At 34.2% G+C, this 26,156-nt stretch overlaps 1 protein-coding gene across 2 annotated transcripts in view; it reads left to right on the top strand.

Moving 5' to 3' along the window:
- AGXT2 (alanine--glyoxylate aminotransferase 2) overlaps positions 1–26,156 on the top strand; it is a 46,676-nt gene that overhangs the window by 4,982 nt on the left and 15,538 nt on the right. For both annotated transcript variants that reach the window (XM_023496142.2, XM_012541454.3), the window contains exons 2-7: positions 4,513–4,598; positions 8,994–9,178; positions 12,113–12,236; positions 13,427–13,521; positions 17,577–17,670; positions 18,350–18,443. In XM_023496142.2, the coding sequence (XP_023351910.1) occupies positions 4,513–4,598; positions 8,994–9,178; positions 12,113–12,236; positions 13,427–13,521; positions 17,577–17,670; positions 18,350–18,443 (678 nt within the window). The remainder of the gene's footprint in view (positions 1–4,512; positions 4,599–8,993; positions 9,179–12,112; positions 12,237–13,426; positions 13,522–17,576; positions 17,671–18,349; positions 18,444–26,156) is intronic.

Here is a 26,156-nt window from a genome sequence, read left to right as displayed (position 1 = left end):
CTTTCTGAAATTATCCTGTTGGTCATTTCTTACAGAACAGTAATATTCCATAATTTTCATATACCACAATTTATATACTTATTGTGTATCTAATTTATATTTTAATGTATTTAACATCTACTGGTCATCCTGCCATCTAGGGGAGGGGGGGGGGGGTAAGAGGTGAAAAATTGGAACAAGAGGTTTGGCAATTGTTAATGCTGTAAAGTTACCCATGTATATATCCTGTAAATAAAAGGCTATTAAATTTAAAAAAAAAGAAAAAAGAAAAAAGAAAAGTGAAATGAACTGTCCTGAAATTCTGTGATTTCTCTATTATTAGAGTTCTTCTAAGGAAAGTAGCTGTCAGAAATGTCATAGAGGAAATTCCTGCTTATCTATGGGTTAAAATGGATAACCTCTCATGTCTTGTCCCACTCTGATACTTTGTAATACTCAAGTATCCCATAAACTATACATCACCAAGATAACTAGCTAATTCGCCTACCAAGCAAATGAACTCTACAACTCATTTATGCAAAGCCCATCCTTCTCTATGTTTAAATTTTATTCCACAGTTGAAGCTATCAACAGAGATGGAGATTGCCCAAGGCACTTTGAAACACATATTTTACAAATAGCCATTGCTAAATATCAGCGGGTTTCTGGTTATCATTCCCTCACCCCTACCCCCCTAAATGCTATAAGTGTTGGAAATCAAGTCTGATCACTCACATAAAATCACACAGATACTATTTGATCAGGTAATAAATACATTTCCATTGAAGCAGCCTCAGCCTAATGACCAATATCATCTGTCTTTCTACATGTCTATTCCATTTTCTTTGTTTGAGTGGGATAATCTATAGATAGTAAATGCAACCAAGTTGCATTTACTAAATCCTTGTATGCCTCAATAATTTGTAGAAGTGACAGTGATACCTGCAATACCTGGAAGATCTGGATAACTATAAACCAAGTAAATAACATGGGAATTCACACAATCTGCTCACTTTAGGGGTGGCTAAACCTTCCCTCAAAAATATACCCACCAAGCCATTATCTCAAGTCCTAGGGAAGCAGTCTAGGAAACATAGAAACTTAAAGCTATGCTATTGCATCTTTATCTTCTTTCTAAAGAAGGAAAACCTTGACTGTATTTTTTGCTTAGGATATCTAGTTTTCCATCAGATAAAAACTACCTTTAAGAGAATGAGCTATTTTCTAGGCCATTAGTTCCACTATTTCACACCCCTACTGTCACCATTTCCTCTTTGCACCACCCCCAAAAAAGGACTTGGATAATAATTTGACTAGATGGCCTCTGAGGATCCTTCCAAATTAGAGATACTGTGAACAGATAATTCAAATGTTTGTCCAAGTAATTCTCACTCAAAAATGCAGTTTTCAGAAATACATAGTTAACGGAGGCCAGAATATTCAAAACCAAATTCTATAAGTATTCATAAATTGATTTCTTTATGTTTCCAAAATTTTGATAGGTGCTGAGAACACAAATACAAAAATAAAAATTTCTTTCCTCTAGGAGTTTATAGTCCATTGCAAGAAATAATTCATATGTTGATAAGCAAATTCAAAATCTATATAAAATAAATGCAAATTGATTGGTAATAGTATATGGTATTGATGTTTGTCGGGATTTTTAAAAAGTTTTTAATAGAGAAAGAAAGAAGGGAGGAAATAAACAAGAGCCCAGGAATAGGAAAGCCATGTCAGATTGAGTGTAGATTTAATTTATCTGAAAATTTGTTTTAATTTTTTAATTTGCTTTTTCTAGTATGGATCTAGCCTTAGTCTTAGTATTTACTTTGAATCTAATATTAAAGACTTTCTGTTTAAAAGTTTAATTTTTTCACATCTTGATGTACCTCTAACTTTAGATTCAATGAATTAGTAACTCCATAAAGAGCCCTTGTTTAGAAGGTGATGTAAATGATACTGAAGGAACCAGGAGATCTGGGATTCTTAGAAGCACTGTAAGATTTTATCATCTCATGTGAGAAACTAATAAAGACAAGAAAAGCATCTCTTGAAGGGAAAAATTCTCAGAAAGCTTTAGATACCTCTTTTCCCCTTGTTATTCAAGCTTAACCAAAAGCCACTTGTTTAATGTACTAAAAGCAAATTAATGACATCAGTGATTTTCTGAAACAGAAAAATGGGATATTTTGAAAGAAAAATCTGTCCAAAAGAGATACTTTCAAACTTAATTAAAAATAGTTGTCTATTGTGTTTTCTTAGGAAAAATGACTCAGTAACCATTCTGTCTTTTACCTTTGCATTCATAATAAGAAAAAGGCTTTTGTTTCATTTGTTCATTCAACTGAATAGGAGGGATTATTTTGTTTATCTCCCCTAGTCTATAAAACAGCTAGGTACCTTCTAGCATGGATTTATGATTTTGTGATTTCCTACAAAATATGTAGGAATAAAAAGAGAGAGAGAAAGGGAAGAAATGGGGCAATTACATTGTAAAGTAATAAGGGGAAATTTTTGTTGAGGAGTCAAAAGACATGATCTAGTTCAAACTTTATCACTTACAAATTACATGATTTTGACAAATAATTTCTCTAGGGATTTAGTTTCCTCTGTAAAAAAAAAAGGGGGGGGGGAATGATTAGATAATCCCTAAAATCCCTCCCAGACCTAAAATTATAATCATGAGAACTCTTCATGAGACCAAACTATATCAGGGAATCTTAACCTTTTTGTGTTATGAATTCCTTTTTCAATCTGCTAAAGTTAATAAACCTTTTTGGAATAAAAGTACAAAATGAAATACACAGAATTATAAAGGAAACTTATAATATTCTTCTCTAAAATATAATGTTTTCTGGGAGCAGGTTTCTTGGGGGGCTTCTGGAAGCAGCCTTAGTTTCAGTTTAGTGTAATCACCCCAAATGCAGGCAGGAGTTAAAATCCAAATCCTTTATTGTATCCTTCAAAGTTTTATCTCCTTCACTTGGGACTCGGCTAGTTTTCTTAGAGGCCTTCTGCAGTCTTGGTTCCGAGAACTTAAGCTGCCTTCTCTGGCTTGTGAATCTGCTCGACTGAATCCTGGCTGAGCTCTGAGAGCTTCTAGGGAGCCTGTGTGTCTGACCCTGAGAGCTTCTTGCTTTTATGCTGTACACTGAGTATACATCAATCATTATATCACTAGGAAACCATTATTTGTGGTAGGATTAAATCAGTGCTAAACTAGATTTAACCACTGTCTCCTAAAATTCCACTTAATATTTTGTTTCAAGTTCTGGGCCATAACATCTCCTTGTAGGATCAGATCAGTCATACTGAACCATTCTAAATCAGATAATTATTGTCTCTATCAATTCCAGTGACTTAGCACCTTGTAAGAATCCTAACATCAACTAATAATATAAAAAAGTTTTCCAAAAAGTTCGTGGAACCTGGATTAATAAATCCTACAATTAATGGTACTAGATAGTATATTAGATGATATCTCATTCTAATATTCAATAACAATTCAACATTCTAACATTCTTACTGACAACTAATAGAGAATCATAGTACATCAATGAATATCCTTAACTTTTTGTGTATTGGGAAAGGGTATCTTTTAATTCTATCTAAATGCTTTTTTAATCTTTTATCCTGTATGCATAATGTCTAGAGGCCAAAATAGTCAATTCATAGACTTTTAGATTTAGAAAGATCCTCAGAAGTTATTTAGTCCTTTCTGATAATGCACAACTATCAAAAACTTCAAAACCAAATGTAGAAATAAGGAGCCATGTAGAAAACCAAAGCCATAGGAAAGTTTTTGAGTTATTGATTTCAGTGTAGTATACTTTTAAAGACTTATTCTTTTCTTTTCTCCTAGGTGAGGGAAGCTTTATTGTCCAAATGCTGACCCTCTCTGATTTCTTCAAGTAGAGCTTTTTTCCAGCAAAATTGAGGCTGCATAACAGCACCTTGGACAGTGCCTCCCTCTCACGTGGGAGTCAGTTTTTCATTCTGCTAGTTCTATTTACCAGAATCTTAAACCTCCCCCTCCTCAGTGAACACTTCCTTACTAGTCCTTCAAAAAACAACAACAATAACAACAAACAACAACATTAAAAAAAAAAACAGCATTCTACCTTTTTTTAGGAAAGGAACCTTATTTCTGGAGGATTTTTTAGACCCAGATATGACTATATTTCAAAGCCTAATTAATTTTGAACTTGTTATTTATTTTGATACTTTGGAGAATGTACTGGTATCTTTGGTGTTGGTCTTTCCTTAATAGCACAGATCTCAAAACCTCCTGATGGAAGCAGTGTATCATTATGGAAGGAGCACTAGCTTTTGGATTCAGAAAATCTGGATTTGAAACCCAGGTTATCTACTGACTATTTGTATAACATAAACAAAGTACTTAGTCACTCTAGAATGCACTTTCCTTATCTTATAGTCAACTCTAAGGGATTTTCATAATTGGACATTTGTCTGGTATTAGAGAAGGACTGTGATAGCTAGAATACAATCCTAATGTGCTGGGTTTTTTGGTAGGTGCCTGCTGGACGTCTGAATCTAAGCTTAGTGTTCATGAATCACCTAAAATACCTCCATGTGACTTCACACCTGAAAAATATGAGGTAGGACTCAATGTTTTAGACATAATCAAAGGAGTTCTTCTTTGCAAAATTCCTATGGCAGATGTTTGTGTAGTGCAGAAAGTATTTGTGTATTTTTTGAGACTCTGAAGAATCTCAGGAAACTAAGCTCTACCTCTGACTAACTGCATGACCTCGGTAAATCTCTTTGACTGTATTACTCTGGAAATTCTCATTTTTCTCCAACATACCCCTATATGGGTTCCTTCTTTTCACTTCCGCCATTTTGCGTGTTGTCTTACCTCATTAGACTGTAAGCCCTTTAAGAGTAGATACTGTCTTTTTAAAAAAATTATAATGCTGGGCACAATGCCTGAATGCCTGGTACAGTGCCTATATTATGTCCTAAGTAAACACTTAATACATATTTAATGACTTTTATTAACCCTTTGGAATTTTTGTTTCATCCTCATTGGAGAAACTGGATTCATAACTTAGATTATCATCTTCAAGTTCTCCTTCAGTTCTAATATTTTCTATTTCTAATTCAACCTACAAGTATCCTTGCATATTTACTAAAGGTAGTCCATCTCAAACAATAACCATACCCCTTAATTTTAATTCTTGATAACATTTGAAGTGAAAGGTAATATGGTAAGGTAAACAGAGACCTGGGTTTGTAGCCAGAAAAACCTGAGTTCAACTCTCGCCTCTAACATATAATTGCTGAATAACCCTCGAGAAGTCACTTAGTTATTCTCAGTATCCCAGGCAAATCTCTTATATTATAAACTGCAGACAGTGTGCTAATAAAGTATTATTAAAGGAAATTCCTCACTGGGAGCTCCCTATGCCAATCAAATTACAGTTTTTATAGAATTACAGGTTAACAAGATTAATAAAATCACTCTTTTCTCTAACATGTAGTCAGTGATAAATTTTCTCATTGTTTGGTCATTTCTCAAATGGCAATTATATACAATTTATAGCTATGTTTTAATTAGTGAAATTGCCGCAGAATTAGAAAGATTGCGTCATCTTGCCCAGAGTCATACAGCCAGGATATTTCAGTCAAGATCCAAATGCAAGTCCTCCTGGCTCTAAGACCAGCACTATTCACTACACTATGCTACTCTCTTACCAAAGTACATCTTTTTTTTTTGGCAATATTTTTGAGGATGTTTTATTTAATATAAGAACATCAAGCAGAATAGAAAAAGTCATCCCCAATAGCCAGATTTTTCTAATGTGTAATTGTCATATACTATTTGTTTCCAGGGCAATTCAAGTCCCTTTTCTGACCAAAAAAGTAATTTATGACCTATGACAGATCAGACACCTAGCTCCTTAAAACTACTATCAGTCCTGAGGGAGAAAAGAAAATATCAGAAATTAACTTGAATTATTTACATATGTCAATTATAGCATCAAGGGTTCATAAAACTTATAATCTAATATCTATTCAAAGAACTTTCAGTTAGTGAGGAATAGTTAAACCCAATCACCATTTCAGCAGAAAAGAGAGAAACTAAATTGCAGCAACAAAACAGAGAATCTTCTATCCTGAATCCATTTGTTCTCCAAAGAACTCAGAAAAACACTTAAAAAAAAGCCAAAAGTATAATTTTAGCCTAGTCTGCTTCTTCCCCTTCCCCACTTGATAAGACTTTAATCTATAAGTTGTAAAATGATAGATACTATGTTGTTACTGTATTCTCCCTGTAGAAACCCATTTCTGAATAATCTAATTCAGGAACTCTTGATCTCTGAGGATCTCTTGAATTTTCATTTGAAAAAAACAAAGAAAAAACATTTTGTCTGACCTGTGCTCATAAAAGGAAACAGATAAATAGCAGCCAGGAATTCTTCTCTGCATAGGCAATTGACAATGTGCTTTTCATAGGAGGGTACTTCACTCCCTATCCCTTCTTTGTACTTTGATCTAGAAGTACAAAAAAGCACATGCAAAATATTGAATCAGCATTTCAGTCAATTACTCACTTCTCTATGTCATGAAGAAAATATAGCTCATCTAGCAAAAGTACAATGGGAATTCTCAGGCACCAATAATCTTGGAAATGTACTCCTGGCCCAAGGTATGACTGTGGTCAGGAGTTGGTTATCTTTTCAAAAAGATGAACCTTAAAGAAAAGGGGGTATCTTATATGGAATAAAATTTCTAGGATACTAGGATGACCTACTCCTCTTCCTCAAATACCTCCTTTTGCTGCTTTCTTTCATTCTCCTTACTAGAGATAAGCCCTTTTCTTTCTCATTTAAAGGTAAGATTTGGGTTAGAAACATCCTGTGGAGAGGTGGTACACAGACTTAACTTTATACTAATGATTGATTTCAGGTCTTTCTTGAGAAAAACTTTGAATAATAAAAGGAGAAGAGTCAATGAAGGAGAGCAAAATGCATTGAACAACAAAAGTCATGCTCACTAGCTTCTCAGACCAGGTTTATCTATTCCCGAGATTCTTAACCATTTTTGTATTATGGCATCCACTGGCAGTTTAGTACAGACTCTTTTTCTTTTTTTTTTATTTAATAGCCTTTTATTTACAGGTTATATGCATGGGTAACTTTACAGCATTAAAAATTGCCAAACCTCTTGTTCCAATTTTTCACCTCTTACCCCCCACCTCCTCCCCTAGATGGCAGGATGACCTGTAGATGTTAAATACATTAAAATATAAATTAGATACACAATAAGTATACATGACCAAAACGTTATTTTGCTGTACAAAAAGAATCAGACTCTGAAATATTGTACAATTAGCTTGTGAAGGAAATCAAAAATGCAGGTGGGCATAAAGATAGGGATTGGGAATTCAATGTAATGGTTTTTAGACTCTTTTTCAAAAGTGTTCTTAAATGCATAAAATACATTACATAAGATTACAAAGAAAACAATTATATTGAAATAAAGTTATCAAAATCTTAAAAAAAAACACTGCACAGACCCCCAAATTAAGAACCCTGAAATCCATTGCCCTACTTTTGTAAATGAGGAAACTAACATCAGAATGGTGATGTTCAAGGTCAGGCAAGTGGAAAGTAATTCAATTGATTCCATTCAATAGATATTTATGAAATGACCAAAATAATCAAAGCATTATGAGAATCTGAATGAGATGCAAAGGATAAAAAACACAATCTCCATTCTCAAAGTGCTTAATGCTGTATATAAAGAGTATGTTAAATAAATATTTCAGATTTTAAGCTTCTACAATGCATTAAGAATCTTTATAGTATTTATTTGTTTTTATTTTAAAAGAGCAGCATTTCCCTGCATTAGCAGCAATTACCTGCAATATGGTAGCTGGCTAATAGTGCCATAAACAGTAATGTTATGAATTTCATAAGGTATTTGAAAACTCATTAATTAAGGAGCAACTTTGTCAGTCATCTTCATTTTTGTCTCGCCACTGGACTTTGAAGAGTGGAGAAGAGTGTGTCATTCTGTCTCATTTAAATCTAATTCATGAGCAAGTCAAGATATCACCCCCATAATATCAGTGGTCCTCTTCATTAATATACTATGCTAAATTCTAGGCATTCAAAAAAAATTTAAAATGACCCAGCCCTCAAGGAACTAACATTTCATTGGAGAGGCAAGAGAGAAAAGAAGAGGTTCATGTTTCCTTCAACCAGAATTTATCAAGTTATTTCTTTTATTCATTTATTTATTCATTAAGCATATTACTATATGCATAACTAAGTGGATTGAGAATCGGCTTCAAAGACAGGGGGAAAAAGACAAGAAAACTCCAATTTATACTAGCTGTGTAACTAAGCAGATCATATATCTCTTAATGCTTCAACCAATTCTCTAAGACTGGAAGTTGCTTCTACATGCAATGATAGAGGAAGTTCCTAACTAGGAGCTCAATGAACCAATGAAATCATGGGTCCAGTCAATTGTTAGATATAAATTACTATGCTAGACCTTGGAGATAGAAAGAGAAAATGCCCTAGAAGAGCTTACACTATACCTTTCAGTCCTGAAGTATCCTACCTCTTTTTTTCACCTACTAAATCCCTATTTGTTTTTTCAAAACTTAAACTAGATGTCTACAAGGAAGCTTTCATTATCCAGTTCTTCCCTATGATCCAAACACTTTGTTCTATACTTTTCTCATGTATGTATCATGTATTTATATTGTATACACACATATATGTACATGGTATGTGTGTGTGCATTGTAAGCATGTATACATACATGTGTGTCTATATATATCTAAATATGTGCACACCTATATTTGTGTCCTATTCACTACTAGATTGTAAACTTAATAGGGGTAGATACCTGGTCTAAATCTACCTTTTTATCTCCCTTAGTACCTAGCATCATGCTCTGCATATAACATATGCATAATATTTTTTGATTGAGTTAAATTTATTGAATTGAACATAAGAATTCTTTTTCTACAGTCCCAGCCTTACAACCATATCCTGAAGATTCGGAAACAGAATTTTTCACCCTTCATATCCACTTATTTCCAGAAGCCCTTATTGCTCCAACAAGGATATATGCAATGGTTATTCGACTATGAAGGTCGAAGATATTTAGATCTCTTTTCAGGGATTGTCACCGTCGGTGTTGGTCATTGCCACCCGTAAGTATGGCTTGAAATTTCTGAGTATCTTCAAAATATAAGGAACTTGAAAATGGGATCATTAAATTGTGCCACATATGGGCATTTGGAATTGTAGGTTCATGAGTGTATATGGCTTTAGAATGATACTAGGGATCATTATGGGTGATGATAAATAATTAAATTTAATTTCTACCTGCTATTTCTTTCCTCTTCCTTCCAGTTTCCCTTTGATTGTCTAGCCACATTGCTTTCAGAAAAAATAATGCACTAGAAATCCCATGGTTTAGAAAGTACCCTCACCCCAGAGTAATAATTAAGGCAAAGTGACTAGGGTTTTATCCCAGGCCACAAACAGTGAGACACACTTCCTCCTCATACAAGTCCTCTAGCCTGACCCTACTCTAAGTAGGGTCCTCTCCTAAATACAGTAGTATTTAGTACTACTCTAAGTCCTAAATACACCAGATCCAGAATAGAAAAAAAGTTTAAGAACACCTGCTCTAGACAATGGTAATCTATTGTGCACTTGATTCATTACACACATATGTACCTAATGTGAATTCACTATGTGAATAGTTTTCACACTATTTTACTCTCTCACTACCACATATATTAGTTTCTACTGCCTATACTCACAAACATCAAGAGTGGTTTGACAAAAGCGATAAGGAAATTCAGAAGCTGCTAAATGAAAAACGAGAATTCCACAGGATGCACCAGCAAGATATCTCATCCATCTCTAAAAAGGCAGATTTAATTCCATCAAAAGCAAAATACAAGCAAAAATTTGAGAGATGCAGGATTCTTGATTCAGTAAGAAGGCAGGTGAAATTCAGTTTTATACTGATAGTAACAATCTGAAGTGTTTTTATGATACCCTGAAGGCTTTTTTTAGGCCAAAGACCTCCACTACTCAGTACTAATAGTCTCATTGATTAGGGATAAGGACATGATCCTAGAAAGTTCTCTTCCATAGTGTTCTGAAAAGGCCATCATCAATCAATGCTAAAGCCACTGACCATTTACCTCAAGTTTAAATCAATTTCTTCCTGGTGAATTTCCAACTGAAGAAAAGGTTTTGAAGGCCTTTAGGCCACTTACACAAAATGCCTGATGTTGATTCTATTTGAGCTGAAATTTTCAAGGTGGGAGATTCATTGCTTACATAAAAGTTGAAAATTTCCAGATTAAATGGTAAGAAAAGATTATCCCCTAGGGCTTTAAGGATTGTCCTCCATTGTCCACCTCTCTAAAGGTAAAAGGAAAAGATTGTTCTATGACAGTCATGGGGAGTTCTCTCTCTTAGTCGCTGCAGGCAAGGTTCCTGCCAGAGTCCTCCTAAATAGGCTGATCCTTCACCTGGAAGACAGCCATCCCTCTGAAGCCTAGTGTGGCTTCAGAAAAGGCCAAGGAATGATTATCAGAGTGTTTGGGGCTCAGTAACTCCAGGAGAAATGCCAGAAGCAGAACAAAGGTCTGTACGCAATATTTGTACATCTGACCAGGATACCATCAGTTGGGAGGCCTTATGAAAAATCTGGTCATCCAGAAAAGTTCACCAGTATTTTGCATCATAACTGCAGGCTTGCCTGTGTTCTGAATGATGGATAATACTCTCACTTTCCCAGTCACTAATGAAGTGAAGCAAGATTGTGTGCTTGCTCCTATGATTGTTAGCATGGTGTTTTCAGCCATGTTGTTAAATGTCTTCCATAGCATTAAAATTAGCTACTATTCTGATGGTAAATTCTTCAACTTAAAAAGGCCACAAATCAAGATTAAAAAGTGGAGGGAGTGTTGGTGAGTGATTTTTTTTGTTTGTTTGTAGATGATTGTGCACTTAATGCAGCCTCTGAAGCTAAAATGCAATAAAGTACAGATTGATTCTCTGCTGCTTGTGCTATTTTGGCCTAACAATCAATACCAAAACAAAAAAAAAAAAAAACCCACAGGTGCTCCATCAGCCAGCCCCTCACCATATATATGTGGACCTATCAGTTATAGCAAATGGAGAAGTTCTGAGTACTGTGTATAAGGTCACTTACCTTGGGAGTCCATTCCAGGGATGTTGACATTGACAATGTTCATATGGGCTATTTTTGTCCAACCTGTGGCAGAGCATTCTGAGCTCATATTGGTCTGATTCGGTCACACCTGAACACACTATAACTTGACTCAAATATAGTGATGTCATTTTGGTCCTCTTTGAGAATAAAAGACAACAAACAACCTGTCTCCAAAATGAACCCTCTGTTCCTATCAGGCTGATCTCCCCATTGTTCTCACTACTTAAACTAAATAGTTAGATCAGTACTTTCCTTACCTTTTCCTCCTTTCTGTTCTCTTTATGTTATACTTACTCCAGCATAAAATGTTCACATCACTGAAAATTCACATTTGTCTTTTCAATGTATTACAAAAAGTTAGAACATTCCTTTGATGATATTGGACAAATTATTTGCACTTAATTCAAGAAGGCTGATCCCGATTTATCCCCTCAATTTGTAATATTTTGAAAAACATCTCGCTTGATTCCCCATGTAACCAAAAAAATGAATTCACAATTTCTTGGAAGAGAGGCAAAAAACATTAAGGCTTATGTTCAAGTATTTTTGTTTTCTAAACCATTCAAAAATAACTTAAAATTTTGGTCATTTAGTGTTAGTAGAAATCTCAAATCAACGGATCCACTCATCCACCCAATTCAAGATTCCTCTCTACAAATCTTCTGATAGGCAATAACTCCATTTCTCTGGGCATATCTCAATTAACTAGAATAACAATACCTAATGAGGGAGCCCTTTCCATCTTTGGACACTTCTCCTTGTCAGAAAGCTATTTTTTATGTTGAGCTGAAGTTGAATTCCTTGTACTCTTTTGAAAATAGCTGCACATGGAATAACATATGGCATGTTAATTTGTGTGGTTCTGGTTTTCCCCTATTTTTCTCAGGAAGGTAACTGCAGCTGCACAAAAACAGCTTGGACGCCTATGGCATACAAGTCCTGCCTTCATACATCCTGCAATCCATGAATATGCAGAGAAGTTGACAGCCCTTCTTCCTGAGCCACTTAAGGTAAAATGATTCCATTGCAAAATGATGACACTCTCAGGATCCAAAACCCACAAGATCCCATCACTTCTAATGGAAATGAGATTGAGTAAAAGAGTCCTGTTTTAACCTGATGCCCTTTTAAGGCAGTTTGGTACAGCAGAAAGAACACTAATTCAAGCAAGGACCTGGATTCAAATGGACAAGTCACATAAAGCCTGTTTCCTCAACTGTAAAATGAGAGAGTTAATCTAGAAAAAACTAGAAAGCTTCTGAAGTCACTTCTAATTCTGGAATTTAGGATCTTTTGAACCAAAAGGGAAAAAAAGAAGATTCTTTAGAAAAAAATAAAATAAAATAATTATAATTATGAATAATTATGAATTTATGAATAATTCATTCATTATGAATAATGAATAAAAAGAGCACCCTTCTAGGTAGTCCTTCCAGTAATGGTTTTGCAAGAGTACATTAACTCCAGTTCTAAAGCTTCTGCAATTCCTTTTGCATGGTGAGTCTTTCCTTCATCAGGCTCTTTACTGAATAATAACTTTGACAAGAGCTGTGACTGTGTACATCACACAATACCAAAATACCAGTCACATCATCCCAAAATTGAATTATCTTGATATTTTCTCTAAAAGCAGTCAAGTATAAAGAATGACTGAATATTGTTTATTGAATTATAATACTTCTCTTAATTCTCCCCTTCTGTCTTTGGGCTTACAATATGTAGCACAATTCTTTGTCCATACTAAGTTCTTAAATAAATGCTTGTCTTTTTTTGCATCCCAAATGCTTAGCATAGTGTCCAACACATAATAGGTGATTAATAAATTTTTACTGAATGAGTGGCTGGCCACAGATATTCCCTGAAGGTAGTTGTGAGGAGTCAGTGCACTAAATATAAATATCTTCTCTGACCTATTTAGAGAGCTGTTATAATGATCAAATACTTTAATAGGTATAAAGTGCTACATAAATTTATTCTGATGTTCATATATATATCTGATCTCATTTAAGCTGAGAATTCACTCAAAAGTTATATATTACAAGTTATACATGCTTACCTATACAAAAACATATAGTATTGCCAAGTACATGCTGACCTTGTCTAAGTTGAGCTCTCCTTATGCACAGACTCTTTAATAATCTTAAGTGAGTTAATATTTTTAATTAAATCAATAATATTTTGTCTTACCTTCCTCCTCCAGGTAATTTTCTTCACAAACAGTGGCTCAGAAGCCAATGATATGGCTATGTTAATGGCACGAAGTTTCTCTCAAAATGTTGACATCATTTCTTTCAGGTAATCACACCTCAAGTAATTCAATTTTAATGATGTTAAATAATAAATCCATTCTTCAAACCACTATGAAGAAAAATTGTCCATGGCATTTTTCATACATTTAAATAGCAGGGAAGGGAAGGGAAAGGAAGGGAAAGGAAAAAGGAAAGGTAAAGGAAAGGAAAGGAAGGGGGAAAGGAAAGAAAAAGAAAGAAAGGAAAAGGAAAATTGCAAATATTTTTTAAGTACCTACTATATGTCAGACACCATACTAATCACTTTACAAATACCATCTCATTTGATCCTCATAACAATTCTGGAAGGTAGGTGCTACTTTTTTACAATTGAAGAAACCGAGAAAGATAGAGATTAAGTGATTTGTTCAGGATCATTTAAGTGTTTGAAGTTGGATTTGATTTGGGTCTTCCTGACTTCAGGCCCAGTATTCTATCCATTTCACTACCCAGTATTCCCTCATAGTTTAAGATATGATTATGTAGGTGATTTATGTGAAGAGATAACCTTATACAAACTGATCTGCTTTGGATGTAACCTAGACATAAAAGACTGAGATCATATAACAATATCAATATACTTTACTATCCCTAGGATATGATGGTCTCTTCTAGTAAATGGAAAGAGCAGCTCTGTGATAGAGTGGATGGAGACCTGGACATGGAGCCAGGAAGATGTGAATTCAACTTCAAATATAAACATTTACTAGTTATGTAATTTTACCCTCAGTCTTTTCTCATCTGTAAATAGAGATAATAAAAGCACCTACCTTCTAGGGTTGTATAAAGTGAGATTATTTTCCAAACTGGTTTGTAAACTTCAAAATACTATATAAATGCTAACTATTTCTATGACTATGACCATAATTACAACTACGAATACTACTACTCCCACTACCATTACAATGACAACTATGACTACTATTTCTATGACAAAGACTACTACTATTAATAGTACTACTACTATTTCATCGACTGAAAAGAATTATCATTGCTCTGAGCATTTAGCTTGTGAAATTTGCATTTGGTCATAGCATGCAATGGATTCTAGACTGCCAGCTGGTGAATAACTCTTATTTCATTTGTATGGATGTTTCCCTCAGTGGTGCTAGTTATAATTCTTCCACACTTTAGTAAAAGGTCTTCATTAGCTACTATAATTAGAATAATTCACCATCTATTGATCAATTCTCTGATGATGTCTCTCTGAATTTAGTTAAGCTTCTCCTTGAAATACAGTCTTATCATCTGTCAATTATCCCATACCAGAAGCCTTTCCAACCCAGTGAGAGCTTACATTCCACTGACATAGTCATGGAGAAACAAGAATCACTTCTACTTCACCATGAGGCAGTAGAATAGGATGTTGACAAACACTCACAAAATTCTTATGGGCCAATTCTGGAGCTAAATTCCTTTTCTATAGCCTACTAAATAGAGAAGATAGACAAAAAACCACAAAGATGAAGAAAAAGAAGAATTTAGAAGGAGGAGGATAAAAAAGAAAAAATGAGAGAGAGAAATCATTTATGAACTAGGAATGTCTAATAATGTGAACAGATGGAAGGAAGAAATTATCATATCATCTTAGTTGCCCTCCTATAAGTTCTCCCTAGATGACCTCTTAAAGTCCCTTACAGTTCTAATTTTATGATCCCAACTAAATAAATTCCTCTTCATTATAGTATATGTAATAGTATGTTTTCACAATTAAGATGTACACATGTAGTACCTGAACATAATATTAACCTGACCAGAGTAATATTTCCTATAAATGAAAAAGAAAAATACAATTAATATAAATGACTTTTTAACAAACAGATGAGAACTTCTGCATCCAGATAATTGTCTCCCCTTTAAGGCACAGCATTTAGTGGACTATACACTTACTCCAGTGATGTGTGCAGTCTTGTCCAGAATGTTTTTGTAAGGATTCTTTCAGAATTGACTTCAGTACCTAGGAACATCTTCTGATAAGTCTCAAGAACAGCAAATCATTCTTATTTTAGGGGATATTGACCTTGGGGAATGATCAAAAGTCATTTGGAATCAAATTCAGGTACTGATCAGGAATATGATGGTAAATGTTTAACAACTGGGTTCTGTATGGAAGATGGAAAAGGGAAGTAATACTTGCACATACTTTAGTGTTTAATTTTTTCCAAGTCCAGACAATCAACAAAATAATATATCAAGTCCTGATTTGTAGAGGATTTATGAGGTGTAAATGCCATTAGAGTTGGCTTCAATACATTCCTCATGGTAATAAAGTAAAATGATATGGTTTTCAGTCAAAAATAAGATGTGATGTTAAAGTATGGAGATAACTCTGTGGCTTGTAAATGGTTTCTTGGGGAAATTTTAGCCATGGCAATATCATTGAAATAACTGCTGATTATATAAAAGGATTATTTTGAACATTCATTTAAACATACAAGTTATCTGTTAGAATTTTTTAATTCTTTTTTTTAATCATACTCATTATTTTATAACATGTTTGGTATGTAAGGATAGTCTCTTCTTAAGACATACCTGAGGGAGCAAAATATAAATCAGAGATCTCTAAACTATTGGAGCTATGTTTCCACTAAAATCTATATAATATAAATCTAACTATTTGGCACAACAGCAAATCTACCACACTAGAATTGATATTAAAATGGTCCTTGTACAAGATACCCAAGGCAATATATCTAAGGCAAAGTGGGTCTAAAGCATACTACACTACCTCCTGACCCCTAATCCTTCCCTCCATCCACTAATCCCTGAAGTTGTAGAAGTGATGCCCCAAGGACTGAGTGTACCATTTATTATACTCTCATCTCATAGTATAATCAAGCAACTGACACAAAGGTTGAAGCTCATCTCTTCTATACACACGCCAATAAAAAACAATAATAAAATTAAACTACTATCCAGTCAACAACTAAACAAAAATATGTCTTGAATCTAATTGAGGAGAACTGACATGAGGAATGTTATATCAGTGAAAGCCATAGTAAACAGATATGAAGTTTTACAGTACTGAAAAAGGAGTTCCACTAAGGAAAATATGAGTAAAAAAAAAAGAAAATGCCAAGCACAATGAAGAAATACTATGGAATAAGAGATACCAAAAAAAAAAAAAAAAAAAAAAAAAAAAAAAAAAAAAAAAAAAACAACCCAAAAAAAAAACCCAAAAAAAAAAAAAAAAAAAAAAAAACAAAAAAAAAAAAAACAAAAAAAAAAAAAAAAAAAAAAAAAAAAAAAAAAAAAAAAAAAAAAAAAAAAAAAAGATCATCTCTAGTGAAAAACTCAAGAACAAATATAAAAAAGATTGCAGAGGATAAAAATGGTTTAACCAAAAAAATGGCTAGAAAAAATCAAGGAACTCATAAAAAAAGGAAAATAGAATTTAAATAAGAGCTCTGGAAGAAAAAAGTGGAAGAATGAATGAATAAATTTTAAGGACAGAAGATAGATAGCCTTACTTGCCCTGAAAAATTTAATGAAACAATCAGAACTGATTACTCCAAAAGGGAAAAAGGAAGTTTCACAATAAATAAAAGGAAATAAAATTATTAAAAACTAGATTACATGTCAACAAAACTAAATGTTTAATTGAAATAAATGAATGTTTACTATAACATTTAATAACCAGAATAGCAGAAAAAGAATTAGTTTAATCCAAATTCAGAAAGAGAAATAAGCCGTAAACCAACTTCCAAAGAGGAAAAAACAATACAAGGTTGATTCACAAGTGAATTCTACAAAACTTTTAAAGGATGATTAAAATTGTTGGCAAAAAAAAAAATAGACAGAGAAAAGATACTATCATATTTATTTTATAGGATAAATATGATCCTGAGAACTAAGGCTCTACCAGATTTTTTATGGGACAAATATGAAATCTAAACTAGAGAGACTCAAATCACAGAAATGAATCCATAAGCTAATATACCTAATTAATATCAGTGCAAAAATTATGAATAAAACATTAACAAAGATTGAAATTTAGATATTAAATGTATATCATACATTATTAAGCTGAAATTAACATTCCCCCAATTCTTTTCTTGGCAGAGGAGCTTATCATGGATGCAGTCCTTACACCTTGGGCTTGACTAGTGTAGGAGCAATCAAGCCAAGAATTGCCAGTGGATCAAGTTGCCAAACGGTGAAGTTTTATTTTTGTGTACCTTTTCTCTAAAGACTGTTGAGTAACAAGAATGATCAATCCTCTTTTGCTTAGTATCATATCCAAGATTTAGACCAGTGCCTTTCACCCCCTGGGTTCTCATTTCTCCTTAACTGAATTGAAGAGCATTTGGAAAAATGTTTCTTGGAATGATTTTTTGGAACCTAAGTAATAATTAACAGTGGGTTTGTGATTTGTTTTGTTTTGTTTTGTTTTTAAAGAAAGTCAGGTGGGCTGGAAATGAATGCCTTGAAATTAGTTCTCAGAGAACCGGTGCTGAATGCTCTTAAATTTCCAGTCATCATTCTCACCTTCTGTCCTAATTTCCTATGCCAAAGCTCTTTACTGCCAGAATCACACGCCTAATTATCCAGCTCATTCTGTCAAATGCCCTTCTCCGTAGAATTCTTGGGCAACTTGTCTCTAAGCTGAACACTAAAATAAGTTTCCTTTGCAAAGTGCCCAAATTTTAGATTCAAAGAAAAATGTTCTCTTCAGAGAATTGTATTAGTCTTTCTTCAGCAGTGAGGGAGCAGCTAGGCTAAATCTCAAAATCAAATGAAGGTATATTCTTCCTAAGACTGCTTTCAGATCCCTCTCTGAGTTGACTGTCTTCTTACTAAGTCAAATACTAACCTCCTTCTTTTGTTGTTATCAGACAATGTGTCCAGATGTCTTCCGTGGCCCGTGGGGAGGAAGTCAATGTCGGGATTCTCTGGTGCAAACAATTAGAAAATGCAACTGCACTCCAGGTTAGATTGGAGAGAGCAAGGATGGAGGGAGTGGGGGATAAGGGGGCTAAAGAGTAGGGAGGAGAGGGGAAAATCCAACCAGAGAATAGAAATTGGAAGGAAGATCCACTTATAGGTGTAAGATCAAATAGAAAAATAGACAAGGATATCAAGGGAGAAATTGACTTTTCACATTTTCATTGGATAGTTTTACTCCTAAGAGGCAGTATGGCAGAATACATAGAGAGAGGGATCAAGAAAACCTAAGCTAGAATCCTACCTCTGACACTAACTAGCTTTATGATCATATAGACAAGTCATTTAAATTCTAATGCCCCCAGACAATCCAGCAATTTATATTTCAGACTATTGCCAATCTCCATCAGTTAATACAGTTTTCAACAATGACAACTCCTCACACCGATAAAATGACAGGTCTTGGCCAAAATACATCCCTCAATTGCATGTCTATGTGCTCTTTCATGCAGATTGTAGTATCAAGATTCCTACTTTTGGGTGAAAAGAAATGAGTCAGTTAAATTTATGATATAACAACAATATTTGGTACTTGGAGTACATAAACTGTGAAATGATGTGCTCTATCAGCTATCACTCTGTTATTAATTTTAAGAGAAAAATGAATGTCTCTGGGATTATTGAATAATTGCTAGTAAGGAAAGAGAAAAATAGACTTGTAAAAATATCAACATTCCAACATTTTCTGTTCAGATACCTGAATGCCAACTAGAATTGAGAGCATCTGTCAAAACAGCAGGTTTTCTTAAAAACTGATGACATGTCCTGCAAACATTTGAAAAACACACTCACAAGAAATAATTCTACATTCAAATCATGTTTTCTGCCTTCCTAATTCATTCTCTTTCCCATAGCAGAAGAGGGCATAAAAATAATGTATTCCAGTCTTAGTTGATCATCTAGTCCTGTCACATAATTGCCATCCAAAGATGCTATACTTTTGAATAGCTACCCCCCCAATTACTTACTTGGGAAAGAAATAAAATGCTACAAGTAAAGGAATATTTGAATGGTTCAGTGTCCGGAAATATGGAAAACTATCCTTCAGCATATTGAAGCAGAAAAGAAAATTCCAAAAGTAAGTCTTAAAAGATAGCTTCAGAAGGAAGAAAATTCTTAGTAATTTTGTTATTAATCAATAAAATTTAACATTATAGAATTTATGACTTTAATATGACTCTAAGATTATCTAGTTCAAAAAAGAACAGAATAAAGAGTGAAATGATATGAGAAAATCTAGGAACTGGATTGAGGCAGCATAGTAGAAAAAATTTTCAACTAAACCTAGAAACATAAATAGTATTGTCATAGCAGTATGCTGCAAATGACCAGGACAGAAGGAAGAAGTAGTTCTAAAAACATCACAAACAGGGAACAAAGACATGATAGAAATGAAGGGAAACTTTATACAGACTTTTCCTAGAGCTCTCTCTTTTTTAAAAACAAGGCCAGTGAGGAACTCTTGGCTTTTCTTAATGATAATTTAATTCTTTAAAGCAACATTCCAAAAAATGGATGAAATGATGAGGAGGCTTATTATTGTGGACTTTATTCAGACCAGTAAGGAGGATGATTAAAGTAGAGGTAGCAAATACCTTCAGAGGAAAAAGAAAAAGAGCTAAGGCAAGATACAGGATAGAAAGCACCAGGACAGTCTCTAAACTAGCACTAACTGCAGGAATAGATGGCATGTGGCAGCTTTGTCACACACTATACAATTCTGGGTCACAGATCCAGAGCAAAGAGAAGAGGGTCCTACTGATCAAATATCAAGCTGCAGAAATATTGCAGTGTGGTTCTGATCCTAGGAACAGAGCACTAACTCAAGTATAGCAGTTAGCCCAGTATCTAAACTTGCAGTTCAATAGCCAGGAGTCCCAGACCAAAAGGGATCCAAAGCACTTCTCAGTGGATTAATAGTGACAATCCAGCAGCAGTCTACTGAGTGTTCCTGAATCAGGAACTCACAGGCCAGGTCCCAGAAAACAAAGAAGAGGAAGGGAATCTTGTCCCAATCTGCAGAGAGCATTCCAGGTTTGTATTTCTGCCAATGCCAAGAAACAACCACATATGCACAAAAATGGAGGTTGAGCTCTCAACCTAGAAGAATTAAAAGACTTAAGAAATGCATCTCTATAATTTCAAGTGGTCAAATAAAATTAAAGGATGTGAAGGAAACAAGCATTTAAACCCAGACTTTGTGCTTAGCATTTTTTACATATACTGCCATTGATCCTTCTATAGCTGTAGCAGGTAGATGCTCTCATTATCCGCATTTTACTGTTGAAAAAACTGAAGTTAACTGACTGATCCAGAATCACATAGTTACTAAGGGTCTAAAACCACATTTAAACCCAGGACTTCCTGACCCCAGGATCAGAGCTCTACCCATTGTATCACTAGCTATCTCTAATGAAGGATTTTCTTTTTTAAGGAACAAGTATTTTAAAGGGGGAAAGTATCTGAGGAAAGTGGGTAGGGAAATATTGTCTCAAATAAGGACAAAGGCCTGTGATTTCATTTCATTGCCAATATAGGTGGTAGATTTTCTATAATTTAGTAAATAAATCTCAAAGTGACTGACCCATTGTTACACAGTAAGCATCATAGTTGAACCAAAGCTCCCAATCCGGCAATCTATACATGAAACTATACTGTCTCCATACATGTGCCCCATGTGCCCTGTATATTGTATGGGCTTAGTAACCTTCTGTCTAAATGTTTATTGAGCTGAATAGCTCTTAGAATGGTCTCCTTGCTCAATTATCCTGCCGTTGCCATGACAATGGCAATGATGATGAGCTGTGCACTCTCTCTATCAGTGACAACCTGACATGGAGGAACAGTGATGAACAAATTCAGCTGAAAATAGAGCAAGCATTAATTATTGTAAAAAAAGTAGATCCAGCCTTGAAATTCAAGAACAAGGCGACAGAGTAGGAGTGAGGAGGGGACACAAACACATTAGATGTGCTGAGTGTCCCTACCCCCGATGAAGGATTAAGATTTACGGTTTTTAAGGGTGGTTTGGGGGTTTTTGTTTTGTTTTTTTTATGAGGCATTCAGGGTGAAGTGATCTGCCCAGGGCCACACAGCTAATAAATGCCAAATATCCGAAGAGAGGTTTGAGTTCAGGTCCACCTAACTCCAGGGCCAGCTCTATCCATTGTGCCATCTAGATGCCCGACGATTTAGTTTCAATGTTCTCTTTAACTTATTTCTCTGTGCAAACTGTATTACTCATACCCACCTATTTATTTAAGATATGAAGGGAAATTTTCCTCTAACTGAGGGCTAACTTCAGTAATGATAATGAAAGAACTTCAGCGACTCACAGTATCTGTTTCTCAATCAGATAACTTGACCAGGAGCAATGTAGTCTTGTTAAAAATTGTGATTCCTCCCTTCAGAATTCTTAACAGTTTTCCCTTTCCTAAATACATATCTAGTCAGATCATGAGACAGCTCTGCTTTCTTAAAAAGTCCCATGGAAACATTTGAGTCATTTTCCATGAATCCCCATTCTCTTAGTATCTCCACTTTTCAATACCATCATCCACAAAATAGGAACCTTCATTACTCAAACTGTCGTCCTCCTATGCCACTTGTATAAACTTCTACTCTTCCCTTTTCCATTAGCCTGCCTTTAGTCACATAGTTCTAGAAGCCTATAATAATACCCCATGATGTCCAACAAGTCTTTCTCCATCTCCATTTAATGAAATCATACTCCTTCTTGAAAATACGGATCAAGCATCAGATCCTTCATGAAACTTTTCATGGATTCCATCCCCCAATTAGAAATTGTCTTTCTTTCCTCAGCTCTTATATAACAAACATTTAAAGCCCTCCAAAATCTGCCTCCTACCCATCTTTCTAGTCTTCTCTCATATTTTCACACATCTTAATTAGAGTCAAACTAATCTGCTGTTTTCTGTACATAATATTCCAACCTCTGTGCTTTGCTCATGGTCTCCCATGATCTCCCATAAAGTCCCATGGACTTTATAATAACTATCCTCCCTCATCTCACATTAATTTCTATTCCCATTTTCTTGAATGAGACTTAGCATGGAGTAGTAGTGAATATACTCCCATGTCTGGAATATATTTCCTCTCCATTTTGATCTCCTAGAATTCCTAACTTCCTTCAAAGTATAGTTTGAGTTTCAACATAAAGTCTTTTGTGATCTTACTGGTTATTATCACTCCTTCCTTTGGATTTATCTGTGCACCTGTCCTTTCTCTTAGATCAAGGATTATTTTGTTTTAATATTTTCAAAGTGACTTCTCCACAATGGACCCTCAACCGATTTCTGTTGAAATGAATTTTCTCTTGAAAATTATAGCTATTATTTATTATTCATTCAGCATAAATGATGATACATTCCTTTGGTATCACTAATTAGCAAGTGGTAGAAACAGAAACCATAAACCTGACATATTGCTGCTTAGGCTATTAACAGTGATAGATGATTTACCTACTAATAAAGCAAGCCTTGAATTGAATTTTTATGTCAACTATCCCCCAAAATGTCTCCCACTAGACTTCATTGCCACCACTAATCATACATCTTTCCAAGAAAGAAAAGATAAAAGTCATTAGTTTATGCTATCAAATGGCTGTCCTAGACTTTATGATTTACTGTGACTTCCAAAATGACTTTATAATAACTTGCCTCCCTCATTTCACATTAATTTCTATTCCCATTTTCTTGAATGAGACTTATCATGGAGTAGTAGTGAATACAGTGGATAGTGTATACAATACTGGACAGAGAACATAAAAGATGCAATTCAGCTCCATTTCTGGAACTTAGAAGCTGTGTGTTCTAAAAGCATGGGTTAGTCTCCTACCTTCTCTGAGCATTAGAGACCTCTATAATTCTAAGTTATAGACCCATTGCTAATTAAAATCACGACATGAAAAGCCCTAACAGAGCCCACCTCTCCCATAAACATCCTAGCAAATATTTAAAAAGGTATCATATTGAACAATAATCTAAAAGACCAAAATTTTAAAAGCCAGCAGAAACTTCTTTTCAGCCAGTAGAGAGAATGGCAGACAACTATGGTAAGGCATTCAGAGGAGAGATGAACTCGAGGAGATAGAAGCTAGGCTGAACTCTTATAAATGGAAACTAAATCCAACAGGATTTTGCTCCTGATCTGTCAGAGCAGAACTAGGGAACAGCCAATTCTGGATAGGTCACTGTGAAAGGAAACAGGGTCAGGCAGTGCACTTAGAGCCAAAGCAAGAGATAAAACTAGTGCAGCTTAAGGCACCATGAAACCTCTAAGAGCCCTCCTATCTGTATCCCTCTCAACAAAAGCAAGAGACAGACAGTTTAGTACCCCAGGAATGCCAGCAAGCCTTGTTGATGTCCAAGAAAAATAAAATTTCTGATATCTGGCCACGGCCTGCCAAGGCCACAGTCATACAGGGACAGAGCCAACTCTCAACCAGAGATTACATAAACAGAAGGTAACAGAAATAGGACCAAAGATCACATTGAACTACCTGGAAACTGAGGTAAAAACTAAAGATTGCCACAGAGAATGGGGCAGCCTAGTTCTAGATCCAGAACTACAGTAGCAAGGGCAACCATACTCCAAAGGACATAGAATCAAATAAGGCTTTCACACCTTGCTCAAGAGTGTGAGAAAAAGGAAGAAAATGGCCATGGGACAAAGTACCAATTGAGTAACTAAGAATCCAAACAAAATAAATAAAGGCAAACAAAAAAATATATATACTAAGAGAAGTGCCAGAGATAAATCCAGAAGAAAATATTGCCCAAATAATCATAAATAGAGCCTCAGAGAAACAATTAGCCATAAGGCTTCTAATGGTGTCTGGAAGAAGTAAAGCAAAAGATTAAAAATTAAATTAGAGCTCTTAAGGGGAAAAAAGTGACAGGCAAATAAGCAGCTTAGAAAAGAAGGCTGAAAAATTCATTCAAGAAAAAAAATCACAATGAAGTAAACAGAGTTCAATGATTCCATGAGATAAAAATAAATAAATATAAGAACAAAAATTTTTAAATTACACTACATAAAGCTTCTATTATTAAAAAAAAAATGACCTGAAAAACAGGTCAAGGAGAGAAAATTTAAGAATCATTTGACTACCTAAAAGGTATGGTCAGACAAAAAAAAAAACCTGATTATTCTATTTCAAGAAATCATATCAAAGAAAACTACCCAGTTTTCTTAAAACCATAAGACAATGTAAAAAATAGAACCAATCATTCATCTCCTAAATGAAACCAAACCTAAACATACCTAGAAATGTGCTAGGTAAAATTCACAGATTTCAAGTCAAAAAAATACAGACAGAAAGAAATCGTTCAAGTACCAAGGTTTCACGGGCAGAATCACACAAGATAATAGGTACAAGGAGAAATCAAGAAAAGAAAATCTTGAAATATAGTATTTCAAAAGCTTTAGAACTAAGGAAAACTTAGCAAAATGAGGGCAGGGGGGAAGTGAACATATAATTTTAATAGAGAAATTTCAAGTATTCCTAATTAACAGACCAGATTTAGGCAGCATGTTTAAAATTCAAACACAGAAGATAAGAAAAATTTAGAAAGGCAGATACATTAGAAAAATTAGAAAAAGCTAAAAGGTGATAAAGTATTTACCTTCTCCTAGGGAAAAATGAAAAAAGCATCCCTTCAAAATTGCATTGTATTCAAAGAAAATAAAGATATACAAGCAAAAGACTTGGGAATGGTTTTCTTTTGACTCATTGGTGTAAGTGAAAAAAATGAGAAGAAAAAGAAATATATTAGGAAATAGAAGAAATGGAAGGATTTACTATTTTTCATTACTGGAATGTGTTAAAATAATAATACAAACCAGGATGGGAGAATGGGAATTTCATGAACTTCATTCTTATCTGATCCAGGCAAAGAAAGATTAAACATACATATACATGAGTCTGATGTAGAAATAAATATATTAAATTCAATGGGAAAATAGCCTCAGACAAGGAAAAAGGAAACCAGGGATTAACAGAGAAGGAAGCCTCAGGGAGCAAGCAAAACAAACCTCAACTTTGATATGTAGGTTCTAAGTGGGAAACAAAAATAGAAAGTATAAGAGCCAGTAATAAAAATCTCAACTTGAAGGAAAAGAGAGATGTTCTAATACCATTTCAATTATAGATTATTAATATTAATTATATTGTATTTATTTCTTTTTGTTTCCTCTTTCTAAAGATAAGGCTAGGCACAAAGTAAATAAAAAAATATAACAAAATATGGGGGAGGGAGAAAACAAAAAATATTAAGTCATTACCATGAACATGAATGGAATGAATGCAATCATAAAGTGGAAAAGCATAATCTAGATTTCAAACTAGTAACCAACATGCTGTTTACAAGAAACACACTTGAAACAGATTCACACAGATTTTTTTATTACCCCTCAAAAGAAGTAAAAAGTCATTAATAAAAATCATTATTTCTATCAATACAACAATAAAGTTAAACATTTTTAAAGATATACAGGAAAACATTATACTTAAAAATAACAGATAATAAAATCATATAAGTTTTTGATATATACACACTGAATAATATAACATTTAAATCCTTAAAGTAGAAACAAAGTAGAGAAATAAAACTCTAAGTTAATATTTCTAATTAAGATCAATGGAAAAATATTAAATAAAATATTAACAGGGAAAAA

Source organism: Sarcophilus harrisii, chromosome 1 (genome assembly GCF_902635505.1).
Source record: "Sarcophilus harrisii chromosome 1, mSarHar1.11, whole genome shotgun sequence".
NCBI lineage: Eukaryota > Metazoa > Chordata > Mammalia > Dasyuromorphia > Dasyuridae > Sarcophilus > Sarcophilus harrisii.
This window is presented reverse-complemented; position numbering and strand designations above follow the sequence as displayed.